Source organism: Podarcis pityusensis (genome assembly GCF_964106645.2).
Source record: "Podarcis pityusensis genome assembly, chromosome: 12".
NCBI classification, from domain to species: Eukaryota; Metazoa; Chordata; class Lepidosauria; order Squamata; family Lacertidae; genus Podarcis; species Podarcis pityusensis.
Window position 1 is genome coordinate 7,060,071 of NC_138037.1, and position 27,874 is coordinate 7,087,944.

The 27,874-nt window shown below is 49.2% G+C and overlaps 1 protein-coding gene across 1 annotated transcript in view; it reads right to left on the reverse strand.

Annotated features, from left to right (window-relative positions):
- Nucleotides 1–26,143, reverse strand: part of ZBTB47 (zinc finger and BTB domain containing 47) — a 45,556-nt gene extending 19,413 nt beyond the window's left edge. Inside the window, exon 1 of the mRNA XM_080974080.1 lies at nucleotides 25,782–26,143. Coding sequence (XP_080830206.1) covers nucleotides 25,782–25,784 — 3 coding nt within the window. The 5' untranslated portion in view covers nucleotides 25,785–26,143. The remainder of the gene's footprint in view (nucleotides 1–25,781) is intronic.
- Nucleotides 26,144–27,874: the final 1,731 nt, after the last annotated feature.

Below are 27,874 nucleotides of genomic sequence, written 5' to 3' on the forward strand. Positions count from 1 at the left end.
ATCATCGGTCGCCTGCAGACTGACAGTATTTTGCGCAAGGGATTCAGTCCCCACCCCCACCCCAAATCTGGGATTGCACAATTAGGGTAGATTAAAGCGTTCCAGTGCAAAACAACAACTCACTGAACAACAACAGAAAAGGGGTTTTTTTTGTTAGGCAAGTAAAGGGATGCGGGTGTCGCAGGTGAGGCTGAGGGACGCGGGTGGCGCTGTGGGTTAAACCACAGAGCCTAGGACTTGCAGATCAGAATGGTCGGCGGTTGGAATCCCTTTGACGGGGTGAGCTCCCGTTGCTCGGTCCCTGCTCCTGCCAACCTAGCAGTTCGAAAGCACGTCAAAGTGCAAGTAGATAAAGAGGTACCGCTCCAGTGGGAAGGTAAACAGCGTTTCCGTGCACTGCTCTGGTTCGCCAGAAGCGGCTTAGTCATGCTGGCCACATGACCCGGAAGCTGTACGCCAGCTCCCTCGGCCAATAAAGTGAGATGAGCGCCACAACCCCAGAGTTGGCCACGACTGGACCTAATGGTCAGGGGTCCCTTTACCTTTAAGTAAAGGAGAGATGCGATGAACGTGAACAAATGATCAGTGGGAGGCTGTAACACTGCAACAAAAGGATATCAGGCCGAATGTTCTTCGTTGCATAACGAGGGAAGGGAAGCTTGGGAGCCTGAGGGCCGAATTCCTTTTGAGGCAGTCTTCTGGGGTCCATGGGCGACAGGCAAAAGCGGACAGAGCGACGAATGCAAACGTTACCTTTGTATAGTATTCTAGTTTCTAAACACACTCAAACACACACACACACAGAGACACACAGCCTCTCTATCCAGGAAGGCAAGAGGCGAGATCAGGCTTCAAGGACGCATTTCAGTCTGCCAAACAGAATCAAGGAAGGTGCAAACCGAGGCTGGTGTGATCTGTGGCCTGGGAGGAGAGGGTCAGGCAGTGAAGCCTCCCCTCTGGGTGGCTGCCTCCAGAGAACAAGAAAGATAAATAAACGGCTGAAACTTCATTACAGAATAAGCCCCGAGCTGCCTTCTGAGCTTCTTCGGAACGACAGCAAAATAATCGGCCAAAGCCGAGCGACTGGATTTTTGGCATCTCCTCCTTGGCAGCTGCCTTCCTCAAAAAAAACCCCATTGCATAATCCAACCCTGATCTGAGCACGCACACACACACACACACACACACATTCTCCCTCTACTGCCTCTTTGGAGTTTATTCCTCCCTCCTTTCCCCTCCCTCAGTCTGACTTGATTCTGCAGTTGACAGTTTTGCAGCTGAGCTGTGTTGGCACGCGACTAGGGGACGCTTTATTATCTTCTTCTCTTTTTTAATTGCACAATCCGCTTGCTTTTTCAATGCTTCGGGGAGAAAGATCCTGAGCTGATCATGACCAGATAGCGTAGAGAGGGAGAAAGAGAGTTATTAAAGCCATCTGGGGGGAACTCGGGTGCCCCTTGCCAGCACACTATTATGAACATGAGCCAGATTAAATGGCAGAGAGGGTCGCGGTGACCCGCCAGTGTGCAATAGGAGCCTGCGGCCAGGCTGAAACGAAAGACCTTGCTCCTCAGGAGCAAATTCTGGGTGGGCAGGTGAATCTGCTGGTCCGGACAGAGTGGGCAAATCCACACTCTATTGGCTGCAATAGCTCACAGAATTGTAGAGTAGGAAAAGACCCTAAGGTGCCATCTAGACCAACCCTTTGCAATGCAGGAATATGCCGTTATTCCTTACAGGGATTGAACCTGCAACCTTGGCATTATCAGCACCACGCTCTAACCAAACGAGCTATTCTGGCACTGGTTAGGTGTAGCTTTCGCAGACAAAGGCACTTTGTGGCTTTAAGCAACAGGGGAAAGGCAATTCTTACGGCTTCGTTTACATTTCTTCTGTCTCTGCAGCACCCCTCAGAAAACCAGCAAGGGGGAAATATATCAGCACGAGATTGTAAAAGAAACTAACCTATCCATCAAATGCCACACAGCTAAGGATCGTGTGGCCCTCCACATGCTGCTGGACTCCAGCTCTCATCAGCCCCAGCCAGCATAAACAATGGTCAGAGATATTGGGAGTTGTGGCCCCTCAATATCTATAAGGCCATACACTCCCCAGCCCTGATCAATGCACACACATTGAGCTGACCTTTAAAGCCCTAAACGGCCTCGGTCCAGTATATCTGAAGGAGCGTCTCCACCCCCATCGTTCAGCCCGGACACTGAGGTCCAGCGCCAAGGGCCTTCTGGTGGTTCCCTCATTCAGAGAAGCAAAGCTACAGGGAACCAGGCAGAGGGCCTTCTCGGTAGTGGCGCCCGCCCTGTGGAACGCCCTCCCCACCACATGTCAAAGAGAACAACTACTACCAGACTTTTAGAAGACATCTGAAGGCAGCCCTGTTTAGGGAAGCTTTTAATGTTTAATAGGTTATTGTATTTTAGTGTTTTGTTGGAAGCCACCCAGAGTGGCTGGGGGGACCCAGCCAGATGGGCAGGGTATAAATTATTATTATTATTATTACTGCTGTTGTTGCTGGCATCCATCTGTCTCAAGAATCAATGGAGTGTGCCTCCGAGGGTGAGGTCAAACCTCTGTGTTAGGAGCACTGAAGTGACCTCCCCGGGGCGCAAACCTGGGATGTGTGTGTGGAGGACCTGGGCTGCCCAGGCAACAAGACCCGCCTCTCGGCCTCGCTGATGTGGTCCAAAGTAAAGCAGGGTAAGTTGTTGGGCACCAGCTTGGCTGCAGGAGTTGCCAGAAGGAGCCATACAAGGTGTCATGCAGTGTGGTGTAGTGGTTAAGAGCAGTGGACTTGTAATCTGGGGAACCGGGTTCGCATCCCCGCTCCTCCACATGCAGCTGCTGGGTGACCTTGGGCTAGTCACACTTCTCTGAAGTTTCTCAGCCTCACTCACCTCACAGGGTGTTTGTTGTAGGGGAGAAAAGGAAAGGAGATTGTTATCCGCTTTGAGACTCCTTAAAGGTAAAGGGACCCCTGACCATTAGGTCCAGTCGCAGACGACTCTGGGGTTGCGGCGCTCATCTCGCTTTATTGGCTGAGGGAGCCGGCGTACAGCTTCCGGGTCATGTGACCAGCATGACTAAGCTGCTTCTGGTGAACCAAAGCAGCACACGGAAACACCGTTTACCTTCCTGCCCGAGTGGTACCTATTTATCTACTTGCACTTTGATGTGTTTTGAACTGCTAGGTTGGCAGGATTGAGACTCCTTAGGGTAGTGATAAAGCGGGATATCAAATCCAAACTCTTCTTCTTCATCATCATCCAACTGTCTTGGGGATCCACTTTGCATTTGTGTAGGGTTTCCTCCTTGGGCTTTTCTTCTCCCAAGATATCCCCACAAGCTAGTGGAGGTTTAGGATGAGTTTTCCTAGATGGGCTCCCTTCCCAGGGGGACGAGCCCCGTCTGCCCCACACTTCCCTCTATAGCACATGCAAAAACCGCCTTCTTGACCATTGCACCCACCACTGGTCTTGCTACTCAATCCACCAATCACCTTAAAAAGGTTTCTTTCCCAAGGCTCTCCCCAGCTTTTATTATTTTTAATTGCTGCTTGCGTTATTTTCTGCATTTATTTTTCAGTCATTTCTGCTCTTGTTAAGCTGCTTAGGGTACTTCCTTAGTCAGAGGAGGGGAAATGGGCTACTAAAGGGTCCAAACAAATAAGAATTAAGAACCCATGTTGCTAGGGTGTGCAGTAGGGACATAGAAGAAGAAGAAGAGTTTGGATTTGATATTCCACTTTATCACTACCCAAACGAGTCTCAATGCGGCTAACATTCTCCTTTCCCTTCCTCCGCCACAACAAACACTCTGTGAAGTGAGTGGGGCTGAGAGACTTCAGAGAAGTGTGACTAGCCCAAGGTCACCCAGCAGCTGCATGTGGAGGAGCGGGGAAGCGAACCCAGTTCACCAGATTACGATTCCACCGCTCTTAACCACTACACCACACTGGCCTTGCCACTAGCTCCATGTTGTCCACACTGGCTGGCAGCATCTCTCCAGCATTTCAGGCAGGATTCAGTTCAGGGCCTGGGACCTTCTGGCAGTGAAGCAGACCCTCCACCACTAAGCGACGTCCCCGTAAGAGCCCCACTGTCCCGTGCAAACGAGTCCTTGCAATATCGCGACCCTCGTTTTTGCACCACCCCTGAAAAAACACACAGCCTCATGGCATTTTGCTCGTGCAAGAGATTCTGCTGCTTTGAGGCACGCTATATATGGCTCCGAGCCTGACGAGGCGAGACGGAAGACCCCATTCCAGGTCTTCGCCTGCGCTGTCTTAGCAAACGCTTCCCCCGAGGGAGTCAAATTAATCATAGCTGATCCAAGCGCTTCCCGGCAGCGCTCTGGGGCACAAGAGCAGCCCATGACGGAGCTCGTCACAGAAGGAGGAGGAAGCCCCGCTCGGGTGCAAAAATCCTGTTGGTGCCGCCTTGCACCGCTCCCAAGAGGCATTCAAGGTCACTCTGATCCCAGAGACTTCCCTCCCTCCCTCTCTCATTCCCAGAGAAGGCCATTGTCACAGCTGAACAGCTGCCCAGAGTGACAGAAGCACAAACTTGTAAGCTCCCTGCCTGCAGATTCACAGCCAGCCATTGCAAGGAGGAAGAGGATAAGTAGGTTCTTTACTCAAAGGGGTTTGCATTACAGAAAGTTCATAGTACAGGCATACCTCGGGTTACAGACGTTTCAGGTTGCGCGTTTTCAGGTTGCGCACCGCGGCGAACCCAGAAGCACCGGAACGGGTTACTTCCGGGTTTCGGCTCTCGTGCATGCGCAGAACCGCTAAATTGCGCTTTGAGCATGCGCAGAAGCGCCGAATCGCAACCCGCGCGTGTGCAGACGAGGTGCTGCGGGTTGCGAACGTGCCTCCCGCACGGATCATGTTTGTAACCCGCGCGCCCACCGTACATCCTGGCATCTCCTTTGCAAAGAGGTGCAAAAGCAAGCAGAAGTCAAGCAGGCGATTATTTCAGGGAGGAATCTAGCAAGTGGTACCCAGTACGTTTCCGAGCATGAATCAAAGTGTTGGTGCTGACCTTTGAAGCCCTAAATGGCTTCAGCCCAGTATACCTGAAGGAGCGTCTCCACCCTCATCGTTCTGCCCAGACACTGAGGTCCAGCTCTGAGGGCCTTCTGGCAGTTCCCTCATTGTGAGAAGCGAGGTTACAGGGAACCAGGTAGAGGGTCTTCTCGGTGGTGGCACCCGCCCTGTGGAATGCCCTCCCATCAGATGTCAAGGAAATAAACAACTATACAACTTTCAGAAGACATCTGAAGGCAGCCCTGTTTAGGGAAGTTTTTGATGTTTGATTATGTTTTTATATCTGTTGGGAGCCGTCCAGATTGATGGGTGAGGGACCAATAATAAAATTATTATTAACAGCTGGAACCAGTGAAACTGACTGTTCACAAAAATATACATTAGTGGGGGAAATAGCTCATTGGCAGAGCATCTGATTTGCATGGGGAGGGTCCCAGGTTCAAGTCCAGGTGTCTCTATGTAGCTCAGAGAATGCCCACTCTCTGAAATCCAAGAGAGCCGCTGCCAGTTAAGTGTAGACCAGGTGTGGGCAACATCTGGCCCTCCAGATGTTGCTGAACTACAACTCCCATCATCCCTGGCCACTGACTATGCTCACTGGGGCAGATGGGAGCCATAGTTGGACTGCTGCAAAGCGGACACTTGCCACTCATACATAGGCTGCCTCCATGATTTGGAGCCTTGCATCACCAGGTATCCAAATAATGGGGCAAGCCTTTGAGAATACACCAAGCACCCTGTGATAGTTCTAGGGGTTGCTCGTGCGTAAATTGGCGCCACACCTGGCTGGGTTGCCTGAGTGAACCCTTTCTGTCCGGACAGCCAATCGCCCGTGGCTGTCTCAATCGCTGGCAGAATCCGTCAGTGGGCGTTTCTTGAACTCCTTCCAGCGAAGAAGTTCTTTGACGCCTAGTCTCCGCCTACTCTCCCTGCGCTGAAGCCTTCTGCGCAGGGAGGGTGTGGGCAGTGGAGGACCCGTGCTCTCCCCGCTGGTCCCCGGCGAGGAGTCATGGAGCCACTTCGCCGATTCCCCCATCTGCCCCCCTTCTCCACTGGTGCTACGCTGATTTCCTTCCCCAGAAGATGTGCTGCTTCTCTCCCTCCTGGGACGCTCTCCGGAATCCCTCTGGAGCCCTCCCTCTCCCCCTGGCTCCGATGGCAGTTCCCTGACACACCCCTTTCGCAGACATACCGATGCAGGTGTGATGAGACGCTCGCAAAGCTGTCTCCTTCCATTCAAATGAAGGTGGGGACTGAAAAGGGCTGCAGCTTAACTGCATTGCTCACACTTTCGGGGCAAGTGGGTAGCCTTTGTGCCCAAAGGCTGCCTTCAATCACTTGAGTCTACCCAAACTTTGCAGTCTTCATTTGAGGCATTTTGCCATGTTCCCCTTCTCCCCCGGCCATCTCAAGTCAGGAAGACGACGACCACAGAGGAGCCATTCTCAGGCATGATAACCACCCCTCTGGGGAACACTCTTCCTGGACACCCACTTACTGGGACACCAGATGAAGGCCTTTTTATCATCTGCCCAGGCTTTTCATCATCAACTAGCATGAGGTCGACTTGGGTTCCTGTTTCAATTTGTCCTGCTGAATTGTAGGGTTGTTTTATCTCAGGCTGCATTTTCTTAGTCTAGGCTTCCTCACCCTCGGGCCTCCCAATGTTTTTGGCCTACAACTCCCATGATCCCTAGCTAGCAGGACTAGTGGTCAGGCATGATGGGAATTGTAGTCTTGAAACATCTGGATGGCTGAGGTTGAGGAAGCCGGCTCCAGATGTTTTGAGACTACAGTTCCCATCCTCCCTGACCACTAGTGCTGCTGGCTAGGGCTCATGGGAGTTGTAGGCCAAAAACATCTGGAGGGCCGAGGTTGAGGAAGCCTGCTTTATCTTTTGTTTTGTTTTTTAGCTGATGCTGAACTCTCTTTTCATTGGCACTGCGTTTCTCATTTCTGTCAACTTACTCGTTTATCAGAGTGGGGTACAGCGATCCAAAAACCAAACAGAAAAATCCCATTAAAATCAGTACAGAACAAATCATTAAAATGACTGGCTACTCGAGGGACTTTTAAAAAACACACAAAAAAACACTTAGGTCTGTCAGCACAAAAACGTTTTTCCCCGAGAGATGCTGGAAAGTCAAAAGTGAGGGTGCCCGCTGTATCTCTGCTGGAAGAGAGTTCCACGGCATGGACCTGGTGACGCTGAATGCCTTACTTTTAGTGGAAGACAATAGGGCTTCTGTAACATGGGGAACAACTAACAGTGCTTCTTCGGATGATATCAATGACTGAGCTTGGTCCTTAAGGTACCCTGGACTCAAGTTGTTCATGGCTTTGTACATATATTCAAGGCTTACAGCAGCTTGTTCGTGTCACGGCAAACGGGTCCATTTCTTGCAAATTAAAAAGATGCAATGGAAAAGCAAAAATAAAAATGGAGAGGTAATTTTATGGGGTGTCTAGGGGGGAGCAGTGAAAACTGCCCACCATTCCCCAAAATCAACAAGACAGACCTAGCTACAGTGGTACCTCAGGTTAAGAACTTAATTCATTCCGGAGGTCCGTTCTTAACCTGAAACTGTTCTTAACCTGAAGCACCACTTTAGCTAATGGGGCCTCCTGCTGCTGCCTCTCCGCAATTTCTGTTCTCATCCTAAAGCAAAGTTCTTAACCCGAGGTATTATTTCTGGGTTAGCAGAGTATGTAACCTGAAGCATCTGTAACCTGAAGCATCTGTAACCCGAGGTACCACTGTATTACATATCACCTCTTATTCATAAAGGCAGTATGGGCTATTTCAGACCATCCACCGTTATACAGTTAACAAGAAATAAGTCATAGCAACCTGTGGTTGTTGTTGTTGTTTTGGGGGAGAGCTTATCTATGGTAACTGTTCAGGAATTTGTTGCTTCATTTTGCTCGAATAAATTAAGAACATGGGTATTTGAACCATTGCCAGCAAGCAGGCTTTGATCCTTGCTCACGCTGAGCAAACCAGTTATTTGGGGAGATTACTTCTGTAGAGGGACACGGGTGGCGCTGTGGGTTAAACCACAGAGCCTAGGATTTGCCGATCAGAAGGTCGGCGGTTCGAATCCCCGCAACGGGGTGAGCTCCGGTTGCTCGGTCCCTGCTCCTGCCAACCTAGCAGTTTGAAAGCACACCCCAAAGTGCAAGTAGATAAATAGGTACTGCTCCGGCGGGAAGGTAAACGGCATTTCCGTGTGCTGCTCTGGTTCGCCAGAAGCGGCTTAGTCATGCTGGCCACATGACCCGGAAGCTGTATGCCGGCTGCCTCGGCCAGTAAAGCGAGATGAGCGCCGCAACCCCAGAGTCATCAGCGACTGGACCTAATGGTCAGGGGTCCCTTTACCTTTACCTAGTCTGCTGGCAGAGGGAGGACAAGGAGGGAGCCAGCCTTAACGTCTCTGGGGAGCAAATTCCACTATATGGGAGCAGCCACAGAAAAGGCTCTCTCTTCTGGTCACCACTGGCTGTGCTTCTGATAGTGAATGGACCGAGACAAGGTGCAGCACAACCGGACACCGTCATCTGCCCCAGCGGCAACAAAACAGGTCTCTCCCATATCGGTCTCTATAGCCACAGCAGGCGCTGTAACTCTCCCAACAATTTGACTGCACCCTCAAAGGCTCACTCCTCCATTGTCTCCCGAGACAGATGGATGGCAGCCAACCAGATGTGAACAGCTCTTGTGTCAAATTCAGTGTAGCACCTTAGAGACCAGTAGAACCTTAGAGACCAACTAAGTTTGTTATTGGTAGGAGCTTTCGCCTGCATGCACACTTCTTCAGATACATGTACCGATTACACATTCTTTTGCCAGGTTCAGAAAATGACAGAGAACTTTGGAGGGCAGTGAAATCTCTCCCTCCCCTCCCCCAAAACCCGATTCTTGGAAATCTAGTAATCACACATACACATAAACTTCTGCGATTCCTCCAGTCAGTACTGCTGGCAGGCATTCTGGCCAAGAGAACCAGACTCATTTTTAAAAGGCACAAGCTGAGATTCTCACGAAGCAGATTTCCATGCTGGATGCCAGTGAGAACTCAGAATACAGAGCTCCAAATAATGCAACTTATGGGTACGAACGCATAAGGGGACCTCCTTTAAAAGGGGACCTAATGCGGGTGGCACTGTGGGTTAAACCACAGAGCCTAGGTCTTGCCGATCAGAGGGTCGCGATGGGGTGAGCTCCCGTTTGCTCGGTCCCAGCTCCTGCCAACCTAGCAGTTCGAAAGCACGTCAAAGTGCAAGTAGATAAATAGTTTTCGCTCTGGCGGGAAGGTAAACGGCGTTTCTGTGCGCTGCTCTGGTTCGCCAGAAGCAGCTTAGTCATGCTGGCCACATGACCCAGAAACTGTATGCAAGCTCCCTCGGCCAATAAAGCGAGATGAGCGCCGCAACCCCAGAGTCGGCCACAACTGATCAGGGGTCTCTTTACCTTTACGACTGTAAATGGTTCATTATGCCAAATGGCATACCGGCGTGTGTCTGCTAGGAGAATTCCGCACTAAAAGGCTGACGGATTTTCGTGAGCTGTTAGATATGCAAATGTGGAGAACTGAACTTTGGACTGCAAAAATAAGGAGAGGAAACAGACATGTTGGGCTGCCCACCCACCCAACAGCGCCACGCAGGCTGCCCGCCTTACTCCCAACGTATTGCTGGAACTGATCCAGGAAAGAAAGAAGGCTCTCCTTTAAAAGGGAACCTAAAAAACGCCTGCTTCTTGGGAGAAAGGCAATGACAAACCTAGAGAGCATCTTAAAAAGCAGAGACATCACCTTGCCAACAAAGGTTCATATAGTTAAAGCTATTGTTTTCCCAGTAGTGATGTATGGAAGTGAGAGCTGGACCACAAAGAATGGATGCTTGTGAATTATGGTGCTGGAGGAGACTCTTGAGAGTCCCATGGACTGCAAGAAGATCAAACCTATCCATTCTGAAGGAAATCAGCCCTGAGTGCTCCCTGGAAGGACAGATCCTGAAGCTGAGGCTCCAATACTTTGGCCACCTCATGAGAAGAGAAGACTCCCTGGAAAAGACCCTGATGTTGGAAAAGATGGAGGGCACAAGGAGAAGGGGACGACAGAAGACGAGATGGTTGGATAGTGTTCTCAAAGCTACCAGCATGAGTTTGACCAAACTGCGGGAGGCAGTGGAAGACAGGAGTGCCTGGCGTGCTCTGGTCCAGGGGGTCACGAAGAGTCGGACACGACTAAACGACTAAACAACAAGGGGCCGCAACCTTTCCAAGGGCACCTCGCTTTTATGCACTCTGCAAAACTCTCCCTTTCAGCGGCCCACCAGCTTCGAAGGAAGACACCGGAGGCCTGCAGCTCTCCTCTTGGCGTCCCCCCAAAACCCAGAGGCCTTGGAGGGGCCTGCGAGGGAGAGCAGCCAGCCTTGCTTATCCAGGGTCGGCTGCGGTCCAGGTTCTCCAGTGAGGCCGAGTGAAGGTCAGCGTGAAGAGATTTTTGAGGCAGGCTGGCCGGCCTCATCCCGTCTCCGTCAACAGAGTTTTACGAGGGGGAGATGCATGAGGGGTTACAGCGAGTTCACTATGTGCAAAGTGCTTGGGGGGCTTTTTTTATTTTTCTTTTTAAAGGGGGGGCATGGCAGGAGCGAAAAAGGAAGGGGGGGGGAAACCAGATGGAGGACAGGATGGAGAAAATAAAATAATAATAATAATAAAATTTTATTTATACCCCACCCTCCCCAGCCGGAGTCGGGCTCAGGGCGGCTAACACCAATAAAATCACAGTTAAAACATAATAAGGGAAAAAGAGGGGGGGGGGCAAATACAGGTTAAAATACAATTTAAAATGCAGCCTCATTTTAAAAGTAGCCCATAGTTCAAAACCATAAGGGGAGAGAAACATAAGGGTCAGACCGAGTCCAAACCAAAGGCCAGGTGGAACAGCTCTGTCTTGCAGGCCCTGTGGAAAGATGTCAAGTCCTGCAGGGCCCTGGTCTCTTGTGACAGAGCGTTCCACCAATTCGGGGCCAGTGCTGAAAAGGCCCTGGCCCTAGTTGAGACCAATCTAACCTCCTTGAGGCTCGGGACCTCCAAAAAAGGAGGTAGCCGACAAAAAAAAAGCCTCAGATTGCAACCGCCTTCTCCACGTAATAGGTAGCTGCGAACCAGAGATGGGGAGACTCAGGGTCTGGGGCCAAATGTGGTCCTCAGGACCCTCTGCCTGGCCCTCATAACCCTCCTCAGGCCACACCCCTTGCTGACAAGAGGCGTCGCCAGAGTTCAAGGACACATTCCCGGGAGGCGGAAACGAGACACAATTGCAAACCATGGTTTAGTGTTATGTGAACCAGCCCCAAGGAGTCTGTCTGTTCCCCTTCCTCTAGGCCAGCGGTTCTCAACCTGTGGGTCCCCAGATGTTGTTGGACTACAACTCCCATCATCCCTGAGCTCTGGCCTTGCTAGCTAGGGGTGATGGGAGTAGTTCAACAACATCTGGGGACCCACAAGTTGAGAAAGGCTGCTCTAGGTGCTTCCGCTATTTTGGAGTTGGGTGCAACCACACACCGCAAAACTGTAGGCGAGGGCAAAGCGTCGTTTGCCCATTCGGACGTACCCGGAAACCAGATTGCCACAAACGGAAGTCAGAAGTCCAGAATTGTGGCTCCTGAGCTGAAGGAGGAGGCAGTATATATACAGTGGTACCTCGGGTTAAGTACTTAATTCGTTCCGGAGGTCCGTTCTTAACCTGAAACTGTTCTTAACCTAAGGTACCACTTTAGCTAATGGGGCCTCCCGCTGCTGCCGCGCCACCGGAGCACGATTTCTGTTCTCATCCTGAAGCAAAGTTCTTGACCTGAAGCACTATTTCTGGGTTAGCGGAGTCTGTAACCTGAAGCGTATGTAACCTGAAGCGTATGTAACCCGAGGTACCACTGTACAAGGCTGAAGCTCCTCACGGCCTGTTTGTGAAACATCAAACCAGGCAGGCATAACATCTGTACAGACCCAGCATCAGTAACCTGAGGCAGCTCTGGACCGACTGAGAATTCGAACTCGGCTCTTCCCGGCTCAAGCCCAACACTTTTGTCACCGCAAAATACTAGCTCAAGTTTTTAAGTCTAGTTTCCCTTTACTGGGTTACTTGCACTTGTAAATTTGGTCTAGATTAGAAAAGAGAGATGCCAACTAACAGGGGAAAGAACTGAGAAGAAAGAAAGAAAAGAAAAAGAAAACCCCGACAACATTTTCTTTTTCCATGCAGACAAGCAAACGTAGAAGTGGCAGAGCCTTCATCCTTCAGAGCTGTGGGGGAAATCGCAGCGAAGCATTCAATGAAAAACATTTGAAGAACGCCTAATGTTTTGACACATTGAGTTCACAGGGAAAGAGGGTTTGCCTTGTATCCTGTTGCCGCAGATGTACGGCATGACAAGCCGGGATCGTTCAAACAAAACCTTATCAGCTCAGTCACAGCACAGCCCAAACTCCTGTTTTTCTCATCGGAGAAGTCAGCTGGGCAACCAAGAAGCTACAAATAAGAGTTGCCGCCTTTGGGTTTTAAAAGTTCCCTCACCATGGGGGCAGAGTTCCTTAGTAGCTTAGCTCAGTTTTTTTAATGAAGCCATGCCTCTGAGCTTGCACAGAGTACATTTCCCTTGAGAGTCAGTGTGATATAGCGACTGGAGCAAAGGAATGGACACAGGACACTGGGTTTCAAATTCCCACTAGGCCTTGAAAGATCACAAGATGACCCCAGTATTATTATTATTATTATTAGTAGTAGTAGTAGTAGTAGTAGTATATACCACCCAATACCCATAGATCTCAGGGTGGTTCACAACATAAAACTGCAATATAACAAAACACAAAATACATAACAAAAACAGAAATGACCCAATAACCCTCTCCTTCCACAATACATTTAAAAGGGCATCGGACGTCAATCAGCCAAAGGCCTGGTTGGAAAGGAACATTTTGCCTGGCGCCTAAAGGTGTATAATGAAGGCGTCAGATGAACTTTTCCAGGGAGAGCATTTCACTGCATTCCCCCCCCCCCCTTTTTTTTCTTCCTTCTTCTCCTTTTTTTCTTTTTTTCTTTCCTATAATGGCTTATGTTCTATGCCATGTACTTTGATATTTTTTGTAGTTTTTTTAGTTAAGGATTTTTCTTTTGTAATTTTGGTTTATCTGTATTTGTTTAAAGCAAAATAAAAATTACTTTTAAAAGAAAGAAGAAAGAAAGAAAGAAAGAAAGAAAGAAAGAAAGAAAGAAAGAAAGAAAAGGCCCATTCTTGTGTTGCTGCCCCGGTCCAGACCTCTCGTGGTGGAGGCACATGAAGAAGGACCTCAGAAGATGATCTCAGGGTCCAGGTAGAACCGCCTCATATGGAAAGAGGCGGTTCTTGAGGCATTGCGATCCTGAGTCGTTTAAGGCTTTATAGGTCAAAACCAGGACTTTGAATTGGGCCCAGAAACTAATTGGTAGCCAATGCAGTTGGACCAGGATCGGCGTTATATACTCAAACTCTCTTGCCCTGGTAAGCGTGAGCAACCTAGCTGCTGATTTCTGGGCTAGCTGAAGTTTCCGAACTGTCTTCAGAGGCAGCCCTACATATAACACATTGCAGTGATTTAACCTGGAGTTTACCAGAGCATAGACAACAGGGACATGGGTGGCGCTGTGGGTTAAACCACAGAGCCTAGGGCTTGCCGATCGGAAGGTTGGCGGTTCGAATCCCTGCGACGGGGTGAGCTCCCGTTGCTCGGTCCCTGCTCCTGCCAACCGCGCAGTTCAAAAGCATGTCAAAGTGCAAGTAGATAAATAGATACTGCTCCGGCGGGAAGGTAAACGGCGTTTCCGTGCACTGCTCTGGTTCGCCAGAAGCGGCTTAGTCATGCTGGCCACATGACCTGGAAGCTGTACGCCGGCTCCCTCGGCCTATAGAGCGAGATGAGCACCGCAACCCCAGAGTCGTCCACGACTGGACTTAACGGTCAGGGGTACCTTTACCTTTACCTTAGACAACAGTAATTAGGCTGTCCCTGGCAAGGTAAGGATGCAGTTGGGCTACCAGCCGAAGCTGATGGAAGGCACTCCGGGCCACCTGAGCACCCCAGAATTCAGGGGGAGGCTGGGAACGGGTTTTTAATGTACAGTGTGTATGCAAGAGCCCAAAACTTATAAGGGTCCATCCAAAAGGAACCAGAGTAGTTTAGGTTTCCCTTCCAGCTTGCCTTTTGCTCTCTCCAGGAAGAAGCCACTGCTCCAGCAAATCAATTTTGGGCAGCCCCCTTTCTGCACGATGCCTTGAGCCAAGGGCTCCCTAGCCATGTTCCTTTGCAGGGCAACTCATGCTTTGGGCTCTCCTTAGCCCATCCCTGACAGCGCCAATCTCTCACGCTCCCGAGCTCAGCGCCATGCTAATTCGAGCAAAACGATGATTGCCCTCCCCTCCTTCAAAAGCCTGGCACTTGACTGCCATTTCCAGAAAAGTGCTCAAATTACTAGCTGCGTTATTAAGGGCACAATGCCATGTCTCTCGCAATCGCATAATGGCACACTTTTATTAAAAGAGCAGGAGGATCAGGGGAGAGAGAGAGAGAGAAGCAGAGAGCAAGGAGAGCTTTGCACCATCATCGTGAGATCGGTGGATCTGGGTTCTGCCATCCGGAACAGCTTTCCTAGAGAGCCCAGATTACTTAAAAAAAATATATAAAAAATAAATAAATAAATTCCCTTTTTACGTAACAGGGCTTTTGCTCGTCGCCACGAACACACAGGCAGAACCGCAGGAGAAAGGCCCGCTTGCATTCTCCAAGTGCCGTTAATCCCACGGTTCGCCCTGAAAAGCATGTTAGCCTCACGGGGCCCAGCCTTGAACGCCAAAGGCTCCCACCAGCTTGATGCGAGTGCCAAGGTTATGCTAGGAATGTGAGGCCTGCGCTGGAGGCTGGAAGGAACATTTGCAAAAGACGCAGAGTCCAGAGGAACAGCAAACCATTTCCCCCCCTTTTTCTTTAGCCTGAAAAGAGGTCTCCAGCGTGACTGCTACTCTGGAAGAAGGATGCAATTTCTACCACTCCACCAGCAGCAGCTGGGACCTCAGTAGGGATGTGTGTGTCTGTGTGTGCAAGATACAACCACGAAGGCCTGCTTCTCACAAACAGCAGGTGAAGTAACAGACCTGTTTCTAAGCCACCAGGTTAGATAGTTCCCACGGCCAAATGCAAAAAATAATAATTCCTGAGCATAGAAAAGAAGTGTATCTGTTGGAAATAACTTGCAGATAACTAATTGGCTTAGGATTTTATATAAGCTAAGTGACAAATCAATTTGTATAATTTTAAAATGAAAAGATTTAAAGGTGTTAACGCTTAAGTTAAATTTTATAAGAACTGTGAGTTGGAAAACCGTTAAATGGATATACATGGAAATTCAACCAAGGGGAAGCGAGGAAGTCACTTAACAATGTTAATAAGTATAATTTTTAATAAGATTATGATTTATGTTTGTTTGTTTATAATTTTGTGAAAATTAATAAAAAAAATTGGGGGGGGGGGAAGAAGCGTATTTGGAAGAAGGGGTTAGCCCAGGCTTTTCCCTGACATGCTGGCTTTCTGCACACGGGGACCTCCTTCCCACATGGAATTGCTCAACAGCACTTGGAACTTGGGAATGGTACAGTGCAGAAACACACCTACAATATTATCTGTTGTTTGCCAAAGTTAGATCTGAGTGGCAGCTGGAAAGAAGCCTATCAGCATGACTGGTGGGGAACAGGTTGCTCAGAGGAGAACACCCAGGATGATCACCGTTTGTTATCAAAAGTTATGGCACCCCAGGGTTGAGCGCATCAGAGCATGCACAGAGTTACTTTTTAGCTCCCCCCCCCCCGAGAGACCTCTGGTCCGAGTGCCTAACTTAGCACCTTCCCCTTTGTGAAGGAAGGGACAGAGACTGTCTGGGTGAGCCCAGGGTCCCCCGGATGTTGTTGGACTACAGTTCCCATCATCCCCTTGGCCACTGGGTAAGCTGGCTGGGGATGATGGGAGTTGTAGTCCAGTAACTGCTGGGGACCTTGAAGAACACAGAATCCTACACTGTAAGCTTGCCTGCCTTGGGAAGAGAAAATCCCAGTGCAAACACAAAGCTGTCACTTGACTGGGAATGGGATGGAATATGCAGAAGCGCAGAAACTCTTTTTGGCTCATCGTCAAAGCAGCGGCTGTACAGCACCACACACACACACACAAACACACACACACACACACACACACACACACACAGTGTTCCTAAATGCATCTGCACCAGTCGCCTCTATAACTTGTTGCAGAGCTGGTCTCCATGTGGTGGCACAATTGCAAACACACAAGCTGTTTATTTATGGCATCCCAACTTTTCTCAGGGGACGTGGGTGGCGCTGTGGGTTAAACCACAGAGCCTAGGACTTGCCGATCAGAAGGTCGGCGGTTCAAATCCCCGCGACGGGGTGAGCTCCTGTTGCTCAGTCCCTGCTCCTGCCAACCTAGCAGTTCAAAAGCACGTCAAAGTGCAAGTAGATAAATAGGTACCGCTCTGGTGGGAAGGTAAATGTCGTTTCCGTGCGCTGCTCTGGCTCTCCAGAAGCGGCTTAGTCATGCTGGCCACATGACCCGGAAGCTGTATGCCAGCTCCCTCGGCCAATAAAGTGAGATGAGCGCCGCAACCCCAGAGTCGTTCACGACTGGACCTAATGGTCAGCAGTCCCTTTACCTTTACCTTTTCTCTGAAGGAGGCAGAGACGGCTCTCTTGCTCCTCATTTAATCAACACAATCAAATCAGTTCGTTAAGAAAATCCCCAAACTCAGTTCCATGGGTGACTCTGGGTCATCTCTCTGCGGTAGCTTATCTTAAAGTTTTAAGTGTCCATATGCTTATCACATTTATAAATTTTTAATTTATTATTGTACATCGTTTTCAATGTTTGTTTTCCTTCTGGGATTGTAACCCCAAGTGTGTTTTATAAGCTGGTCTCCGACCGTAATAAATCATCATCATCATCAACAACAACACAACAGCTTAGGCTGAGAGGCAGTGAGCTTTGTGGCCCAGTAGAGGTTCAAACCATAGCTGTCAACTTACAGATTTGAAAATAAGGGACCAGCAGCCTTGAAAATAAGGGACCAGGAGCCTTGAAAATAAGGGACCAGGAGCCAAAATAAGGGACCTGCAGCCTCACCTGTTCCAGGCACTCCAGTCTTCCTGTCCTCCTGCAGTCTGGTCAAACTCATGCTGGGTAGCTTCGAGAACACTGTCCAACCAACTTTGTAACAAGAGGTTCAGCTGAAAAGAATCTGAATCACATGCACCACAAGGCCTATGCAGCCTCAACTTAAGATGGCTCCCCGGCCTGGCTTTGCACTGCAAAGTATGCAGCAGCACGTGCAACAAAATGGCGTCCAGCATTCAAAAAACCCCTCAGCTTGCATTAACTAGCCACACACAAGGCATGCAAGCTCCACCCCCCAGTCATTCTTAGACTTCTTATTGGGTGAGCAACGCAGCCAAGCAACACAGTTGGAGCCTCCCTCCTCCCTGGCCGGCAGGGAGGGAGGGAGAGGAGCTGCTTCCTTTGAAATTTAAGGGACATCATTCAAGGGACATTTAAGGGACATCCATCAATAAGGGACAGCAGCGGGACAAGGCGCTGGAATAAGGGACTGTCCCTTCAAATAAGGGACACTTGACAGCTATGGTTCAAACCCTCAAATCTCCCAGATCTTAGTGCAATGCTCTCACCACTAGGCCACACTGTCTCTACCATGCAGGCAGCCGCCATCCTCCCTTGATGAGCTCGTGCATCTGCAATGGCTCTACTGGAGCTCCCCTTGCCACTTCTGCCCACGGCCTTGTGCCCTCCAGTCCTAGCAAGAGTCGCAAAGGGGTATACGCGCTCTGGTCAAACCTGTAAAAAATAAATCTGGGGGTGGCATGGGAAAGAAGGGGTTGTGGATCGAGGAAGTCGATACAGGGACAATACGAACCTAAACAGGGCAGGTGCAAAGATTACTAGATCAAGTCTGGGCTCTGCTTTGAGCACTACGTGATTGCGAAGCAAGACAATCACATTTTCTCTATCTTCCAAGTAAAAGGGAGAGGACAGCCATAGCTTAATGCCTCGTTCCACAGAGTACAGAACTCCTTTATTGCTAAAATTAAATGTGAGATTCAGCATAAATGCTCTGTTGGTTATAGCTGGCGCCCACAATGAAGCAAGTAATTGTTTGATGTTCACCAAATGCTTTTTGTTGGCATTTTTTAGTAGGTTGCATTAGTGTTCACTCATTTGGAGCCCTGTGAGATTTTGGTGGGGGGGCGGAGAGACATTGAAGAAATGCTCCCTCAAATCTATCATCCACTGCCTGCTCTTTCTTTGACTGGCCAGGGGTTCGGCAGCTTTTAAAAAGTGGGATGGCCGTCCTCCTCGGGACAGTCCTCCTAAGCCAAACAGGGATCACTTAGTGGACAGGATGACATCATGATATAGGGCAGCCAATCAGATCTGACCTGGAAAGGATGGGGGATATGAAACAGCCAGCCCAATGGACAGACATGTTTCCTGCAATGCTTGACTCCCACTCTGAATGGACAAACACATTTGGCACCTTTTGACATCGACATACCAAAAGGAAAAAGTAAAAACCGAAAGAGGGAAGCCTTTTTGCCAGGGCCAAAAATACCCCTCTATTTGCTAGCCAAGAAGCAACTGCACCCCACGAAAACAACAACAACAACAAAGCCAGGAAATAAAATACCACATTACTCCACATCAGGCTTAATGAAGAAGCAAGCCAGTATTGGCGAAGTCTTGCTTTTTGAGCAACGGACGCTCAATGAAACAGGGATGAGAAGCAGCCTCCCTACCAATAAAACCTAAACATTGCCAATCTTTTGTTCTCCTTCTATGGACACCCAAAACCAACTTCTGCAGTGACCCAAAAGAGCATGGGATGATGAGAAGTCTTCCACAGCCATAGTTTTGAAGGCCCTTGATTTATATGCTCGAATTCCCACACAGCCCAATAAACATGTGCCATTTTTTTACCACAAAAAGGGCTTGGGGATTCAGTCTAATCAAACTCTCCGAATGAGACCTAAATGGTTGCGTCACATAACCTGGATTCGCCATTGGGTGTGCATTCAACGGGGAACGGCAGCCGATCTTGGCTCTCTGATGACCAGGCCTCTACAACACAACTACTTGCTTGCTGGATTCAGGGGTGGGGAATCTACCTTGAGGGCCTCATCCTTTTACAGGCAAACTTCCAAGGGCCACATGTCTACAGTAGGCCCAGGTAGAGATGAAAGTGGGCACAGCAATGCATGGAACTCTAACCTTTGCTCAGTAGGTAACTTTTCTAGCCACACACATTGGTGGTTCCTACGCAGATCTCTATCCCAGCAAGGAAGAGCCATGATCACAGTTGAAGGACTCATCCTAGCCAGACCAAAGCACTCAAGGAGGGCAAACAACATGGTGTGTGGACATGCCCAGAGGCCAGAGAAACCCAGAGGACCAGATTTATCCCTGAGGCTCTTCCCCCACATGCTATACTTTTACATGCATATATACACACTTGCCATGAGCTACTAGGATTTGTGGACAACTACCCTATATGACAAACCACTGAATGACAAGAGGTAGCTTCTCAGGACCTTCAGGTCCTGGGCTGATGCCAGCCTGGGTGGGTGGAATCAGCCCAGGACCTTAAGGTCCTGAGAAGCTACCTCTTCCTGAACTCTGATGTGGTTCTATATCCTTGCTCCTGACTAGTGACTTGTTGAATGGGTCTTCGTTCCTGGCTCACCTCAGACTGCTGCTCATGGCCCAGATCTGAAAATCAGTGATGCGGTTAAGTAATTTACACTCAGGACTTAAGTGGTCTTTCCAAGGTGGGGGTTCTTTTTAGAACCTAGACATGGTCCTCCAAGATGACGTTGGACTATAACTCTCATTGTCACTGGCCGTCCTGGCTGGAGTCCAGCTATATCTGAGACTCCGCCGAGGCATCTTGGTCCCAGGCCATTTAGGGTCTTAAATCTTATTTCTTTAGGCTGATTTTCCCTCACTACTGTTGCACCTCCTATACAGAGGATCCATTTTACAATTTTACAAATGGATTGAATGTGCACATTAAAAAAAACTGTGAATAGCATCAGATTGGGATGGGGGCCCTGATAATTATTGGGACCCCAGCAGTCAGAAGGGGGTTTTAAAAGCAATTCCTTCTCCTGCTGCGGTGCTGAAGAAAATCCCTCATCCGAACTTATTTACACTGGGAGGAAATTTTCCATTAGTGTCCATGGGGGTTCCATCCCAATACGAATAGTCCTCATCTCTTCCAAGTCAAGGCCCATAAAGCATCCACAACAGATGTCTGTCCAATAGCGGCTTGAAGAGAAGGAGATGCCCTAGTCTTCCTAAAAACCTAGCTGAATAGAGGCAGAGCAAAGTTAAGCGCTGGAGAGGGAGAAATGCCAAGTCTTGTTTATATCTGCTGCTTTTCCTATCCTAGGCAAATGTGATTGATAAGCTTTGTCGCCAGCCCAATCTTCCTTCTTCCCTGATCTTTCAGACCTTCCTTACAGGTTTTATCTTCTAGGCCAGAAATAAAACATCAAACATTAAAAACTTCCACGTACAGGGCTGCCTTAAGATGACTTCTAATAGTTGTATAATTATTTATCCCCTTGACAGCTGATGGGAGGGCATTCCACAGAATGGGTGCCACTACCGAGAAGGCCCTCTGCCTGGTTCCCTGTAACTTCACTTCTTGCAGTGAGGGAACTGCCAAAAGGTCCTCGGAGCTGGACCTCAGTGTCCGGGCTGAACGATGGGGGTGGAGACGCTCCTTCAGGTATATAGGGCCGAGGCCGTTTAGGGTTCTAAAGGTCAGCACCCACACAATATGACCTACCACAGCTTCAATCAGTTTCCCCCTGAAAAACCACAGCTGAGTCGCGCTAAGACTGTTATCCACTGTAACCATTATTTTTTTCCAAATCTTAATGCTGCATAGACAACCCTTGTTTTCTGTGTTACTGAAACCAGGTGGGGGTGCCACCTGTTTTCCTGACGTATTTCCTGTTAACCACGGTGTGTCAGGCATGGACCTAACAGGTGGAGATCTTTCCCATCACTAACTCTCCAAGCCCAGAAAGGTTTCACCTGTTGGATTCAATCCCAAAGTGAGTACAGGCACAGGGGCCCTGGCCACCCCCCAGTTTTTTGGATGCCAGTGTTGAAGCCAGGCAAGAAGTCAAGAAGATTTCCCTGTTGTTTGGCCTCCAGCACCTCCATATATTCAAAGATATACTATCTCTGCAGAGGGAGGTTCCATCTCATAGCCAAGGAAAGTTCAATCATGTATAGACACTGAGATACTTCCCGGATCCATGATTCTACAGCATGTGTGGGGATCCTGTTTCAGCCAGAGGCCCACATTCCTTCCCAGGCAATGTTTCAAGGGCCACACGGCAGTGGTGGGCAGGGCCAGAGGCAGAAATGGGCGGGGCAGCAAATGTAAAATTTACCTTTTTCACAGTAAGCTAGTTATTTCACCTAGACAGCATCTTAAAAAGCAGAGACATCACCTTGCCGACAAAGGTCCGTACAGTAAAAGCTATGGTTTTCCCAGCAGTGATGTATGGAAGTGAGAGCTGGACCATAAAGAAGGCTGATCGCCGAAGAATGGATGCTTTTGAATTCTGGTGCTGGAGGAGACTCTTGAGAGTCCCATGGACTGCAAGAAGATCAAACCTATCCATTCTGAAGGAAATCAGCGTGCCTGAGTGCTCACTGGAAGGACAGATTGTGAAGCTGAGGCTCCAATACTTTGGCCACCTCATGAGAAGAGAAGACTCCCTGGAAAAGACCCTGATGTTGGGAAAGATGGAAGGCACAAGGAGAAGGGGATGACAGAAGACAGGATGGTGGGACAGTGTTCTCGAAGCTACCAGCATGAGTTTGACCAAACCGCGGTAGGCAGTGGAAGACAGGAGTGCCTGGCATGCTCTGGTCCAGGGGGTCACGAAGAGTCAGACACGACTAAACAATAAGTTATTTCACACATCTCTTTCACCTCCCGTCCAAACAAGCAACAGGCATTATCCGACTTCAAGGACACAGCTTGGGAGACGAAGCAGAACCCAGGCAGAGTGTCGAGGGTCGGCCCCTGTGCCTGAGATTCTCACCCCTGCTCTACAGGGTGATTCACAAGCACGAAGAAGAAGAAGAAGAAGAAGAAGAAGAAGAAGAAGAAGAAGAAGAAGAAGAAGAAGAAGAAATGCAATGTCACATTATGCTGCTGTTTCCATCTAGACAAAACAATCCCTCATCTCCTCCCACTGTTAGAAACTCAGATATATAAGCTACGGGACAAAGGTGGCTCTGCGGTCTAAACCACTGAGCCTCTTGGGCTTGCTGATCGGAAGGTCGGTGGTTCGAATCCCCACGACGGGGTGAGCTCCCATTGAAGAAGAAGAAGAGTTTGGATTTGATATCCCGCTTTATCACTACCCGAAGGAGTCTCAAAGTGGCTAACATTCTCCTTTCCCTTCCTCCCCCACAACAAACACTCTGTGAGGTGAGTGGGGCTGAGAGACTTCAGAGAAGTGTGACTAGCCCAAGGTCACCCAGCAGCTGCATGTGGAGGAGCGGAGACACGAACCCGGTTCACCAGATTATGAGACAACCACTCTTAACCACTACACCACACTCGCTCTCTGTCCCAGCTCCTGCCAACCTAGCAGTTCAAAAGCATGCCAGTGCAAGTAGATAAATAGGTACCGCTGCGGCGGGAAGGTAAACGACATTTTCGTGCGCTCTGGTTTCTGTCACGGTGTTCCGCTGCGCCAGAAGCGGTTTAGTCCTGCTGGCCACATGACCCGGAAAGCTGTCTGTGGAAAAACGCTGGCTCCCTCGTCCTGAAGGCAAGATGAGCGCCGCAACCCCATAGTCGCCTTTTACTGGACTCAACTGTCCAGGCATCCTTTAGCTGTTTACCTTAAACCAATGTTACGGTTGCCAACATGGAATGCCTAGTTGTCATTCTGGGGCAAGGCAGCTCTAAAGTATTATTTTTCAAGTGATGGACTGATTGATTCTCAGTTAAACATCTGGCTAGTTCAGATTACAACCCTGAGCCAGGTTTAGAACTTTGAGAACTTAAAAGAAGAAAAATCACTTTTACCCAGGAACTGCCCACATATATATTGGCCTATTCCTGCCTCTTTTTCTTAACAGTGACACAAACCATTCGTTAACGGTGAGTGGGGTGAAGACAAGCCACAGCAATTAACTATAACACTGTTCACTGCTCCTGCTCAAGCTGCACGGAAAAAGCGTTTCGGTTCCTGGAATTCATTCCTGATGGTGCAGATAAAATAGAACAGATGGAATTCTACAGGATGGGGTATTCGTGTGGGGGGGAAAGCCAAGATCCAGGGCTCCCCAGGCATGCAGCTCCAGAGCGTGGAGACATCAGGTGTCATCCTGTCTCCCAGGTACCTTCACTTGGACGCAAGTGGCCAATAAAGGTAAAGGTAAAGGGACCCCTGACCGATAGGTCCAGTCGTGGCCGACTCTGGGGTTGCAGCGCTCATCTTGCTTTATTGGCCGAGGGAGCCGGCGTACAGCTTCCGGGTCATGTGGCCAGCATGACTAAGCCACTCCTGGCAAACCAGAGCAGCACATGGAAACGCCGTTTACCTTCCCGCCGGAGTGGTACCTATTTATCTACTTGCACTTTGACGTGCTTTCGAACTGCTAGGTTGGCAGGAGCAGGGACCGAGCAACAGGCGCTCACCCCATCATGGGGATTCGAACCGCCGACCTTCTGATCGGCAAGTCCTAGGCTGTGTGGTTTAACCCACAGCGCCACCCGCACCAGGTGCAAAATTCGCCTAGCGAATTTGAACCACTGTCCTCTCTCCATATGCTGTTTTCTACCCCCACAAGTCAATTTCAGGGGCGCATAGCGGAGGGGAAGCCCTGCTCACCAGAAGCCTTTTTGTGAGTTTCTGCCGACAGGACTAGCTAGCCGAATCCGACCCATTATTCCTATTCCCATTATTCCTCCACCAGCGGATCCCAGGGCGGATTGGAACAGTTTGAAACCCAGCTAAAACAAATCACAGCCGCGGGAACAGGTCCTGAAAACACACACCTAAAGTGTCACGAGGCCAGGGCAGAAAAAGGTGTGTCTTTAGCACCTTAGAAAGCTGAATTCAGGAGGTTAAACCACTGAGGCTATTTCGAGTGACACCAGCCGACCCAAGAATTCTGTCTGCCCTGCGATGGTCCGTTCACACATGCCAGCCAGCCTGACAGTGCTGCAACTGTTGAGCGAACAAGCGTTTGCATGAGGAGCAAGCTCCACGGTGTAGGCCAAACTATGTAAAGACTGAAGATCGGGAGTTTTGGATTACAGCTTTTGAACACCAAAAAAAAAAAACCACAACACAACCCCTATTTGCAAACCAGATGTAGAACTTACACACACACAACCGAAACCCAGAAATCCATATACAACTTTTTGGTTTCGGATCGTACCCATGGTTAAGATTTCTTCCTTGAGAAGATCTGCACTGCTGAAGAACTATAGGCCTTCCTTGCAATCCAGGGCTTCTCGTGGCCAAATAACCCTTTCAGCACCCCTCACCCCAAGCATCCAGATAGTGTCACTTCCAATAAAATGTATATTCCTGATCTTGTCCCTGCCCTTGAGCTCTGTGTGTGTGTATTAAAAGGCTCCAGCCCTCCCTCTTTTAAGCTGACACCTTCTCACAATTGCAAAACGCAAGGTCTCCCACTTTTCCAGCGCAGAAACACACCTTCATTTCTGCAAAAGGAAAAAAGGGAGAAGTGTCGCATGGGGGAGGGGGCGGAATCCCCCCCTCGAAACCAATGCAAACTTGAGCAGACTTGCTAGATATAAGGGGGGCTGGAAGAGGAAACTGTCACAAATCCCATAGCGACCCTCTTGCAATTCAATACCTCCAAGCAGATGGGGGGGGGGTTTCTCTCTCTCTTCCTGAACCGACACCACCCCATCGGAAGCCACACTTTGCCTGAAAGCTCCTAGACAATGCATCTAAACACGAATGTCACTCCGAGTTCACCAGAAAGGCAAAACAAGCCAGCGAGGCTTCCTCCGATGGCTATATACGACTGCAAGCAGCCCCGTCAACTTGTAACGATTGCAATTTGGGGGGTGAGCTAATCCATCGCCACAGCGTCGGCCCAGCTTTGAAGGAATTTTAACTCTTCGCATGCAACAAGACAGCTATTGTACGTTCTTCCAGCATCTCTCTCTCTGCACATCTCGGCTGCCCCCACTTGCAAAAAAAAAAAAAAGGAGAGAGCCTATAGATGCAGGGGAGATATAGATATATAATTATGCATGCAAATAAAATAATATTTTAAAAAGAGCCCTACCCGCTTCTGATCCACCTTGGCTTGCACGCACGCACATCTGCGCTTTGCAATGTGGACACACAGAAGTAAGAAAAATGCTAACGGGGGGTGGGCAGATGGGGAGAGAGAGAGACAGAATAATCGCAGCTATCGAAGGGCAAGTTTGCAAGGAGAGCAACTGTGTCGACCCCAAATAAATAATGAAATAAGGCAGAAAAAGAGAGAGAAATGAAGTATCGGATCCTGTACCATTTTGATGCGAGGGTCTCCGGTCAATTGAGCCCCGGTGCTCCTCTGCTTGCTGGGGGGTTGTGATCTCCATGAAAATGTTGGAATGTGACAGATTAGATCTTTCTTTTTTCTTTTTAAAGGTTTTCTCCTCCTCCCTTTTTTCTTTCTCCTTCCCCCTTTTCCTCTGCAGTGGTTCCTTCTGCTCGGCTGCAGCGGGGGGGGGGGGGGCTCCTGCGCTCTCGTCTCCCCTCCGCCGCCGCGGCTGCCTCTGGCTTGCTGGCTGGCTTTCTGCCGCTCCTCCTCCCCTCCCGCCGCCCGCCCCTTTGGCGGCTGCTTCACTCCGGCCCCCCCATCGCCCTGTCAGCCCCGGAGGAAGAGGCAGGCGAGCCTGGCAGCGCGCTGCCAATGCCAGAAGCCGGGCCCAGCTGATTGGAGGCGCCGCCTCCCGTGCGCCTGCGCGCGGACCTTTCCTCCCTCTCTCGCTCCAATTTAAAGGGACTTTTGCAAGGCGCGCTGCCACCCAACCAAATAGCCGGCCTGCGCAGGGGTGGCCGCCCCTTCCAGAGCCGGATTTATGTATAAGCTAAACAAGCTATAGCACATAGCTGTCAACGTTTTTCCCCTTTTTAAGGGAAATTCCCTTATTCCGAATAGGATTCCTTGCAAGAAAAGGGAAAAGTTGACAGCTATGCTATAGCTTAGTGCTGCACTCACTTGGGGGGGGGGGGGCAAAAAAAATTTAAAGGAAAAAACACACCTGGATGTGCATTTCCAAAATATAAGCTAAAAAACAAATAAAATAAAACCTACATACAGCAACAGTGTTTTGTGTTGTGTAGGCTCCTATGATTGTAAGTAATGGGCCCCAATCATTTTAAGTTAGAACTTAATAATTATTTCACTATTAATATACTCCTTCTTAATTGTATATAATTACTACTACTATTATTATTATTATTATTATTATTATTATTATTATTATTATTATTTATACCCCACCCATCTAGCCGGGCTTCCCCAGCCACTCTGGGCAGCTTCCAACAAAATATTAAAATACAATAATGCATCAAACATCAAAAGCTTCCCTAAACAGGGCTGTATTTCACTATTGATACAGTGGTACTTGGGGTTACGTACGCTTCAGGTTACAGACGCTTCAGGTTACAGACTCCGCTAACTCAGATATATTACCTTGGGTTAAGAACTTTGCTTCAGGATGAAAACAGAAATCGCGCAGCGGCAGCAGTGGGAGGCCTCATTAGCTAAAGTGGTGCTTCAGGTTAAGAACAGACCTCCGGGACGAATTAAGTACTTAACGTGAGGTACCACTGTATGCTTCTTCTTAATGGTATTTCTGTTCAATGATTACTTTGATAAAATACATATTTTGTTATGTGCAAATGGCTTGAGATACCTATTGGGGCCATAAATTACCATATAGCATATATTCAACACACAAAAAACCAGCGACAATTTGTTGTTGACAAAGGACAGCTGGACATATAAAGGGCCCCATTACCTTCAGTAGCTTAGGGCCTCATCAAACCTAAATCTGGCCCTGCCCCGGAAAACTGCAAAGCGCAGGTGGCTGGTGATGCGATTTTGCAGCCCCTCTTAAGGCTGCAAGAGCATGCCCTGCACATTTAACCCAAGAGGAAGCCCAGGGTGTGCAGGGTTTGCAACAGAGTCACCATGGAAGGAGTCAGGTTGCACGTGGGAAGCCTGTTCAAGTCCACATTTATTTATTTTTTTGCAGAGGCAGACACGGATGTCTGGTGCTTGCTCCCACTGAACTTGGCTTGCCGATGGAGGGCTGGTTGCTTTTTCCTGTTGTGGGGGAGACCCCCCCCCTTTTGTGTGGTAGGGTGGACTGGAGGACGTTTTGGCTATCTTCTAACCAGGGCTGCACTGTGCCCCCACCCCAACCCCCATAAAAGCCTGTTTGTTGAATGGGAGTTTCATATGGACTGCAGAAATTTATCTGGAGTTAGGGTGGCTGGTGTCCTTTGTGGGTGGGTGGGGGAACACAGGTAATCTGACTGGGGGCAGCACAGCCAGCACACACTAGGATACGATAATCTTTATTGTCATTGTCCCATACAGAACAACAA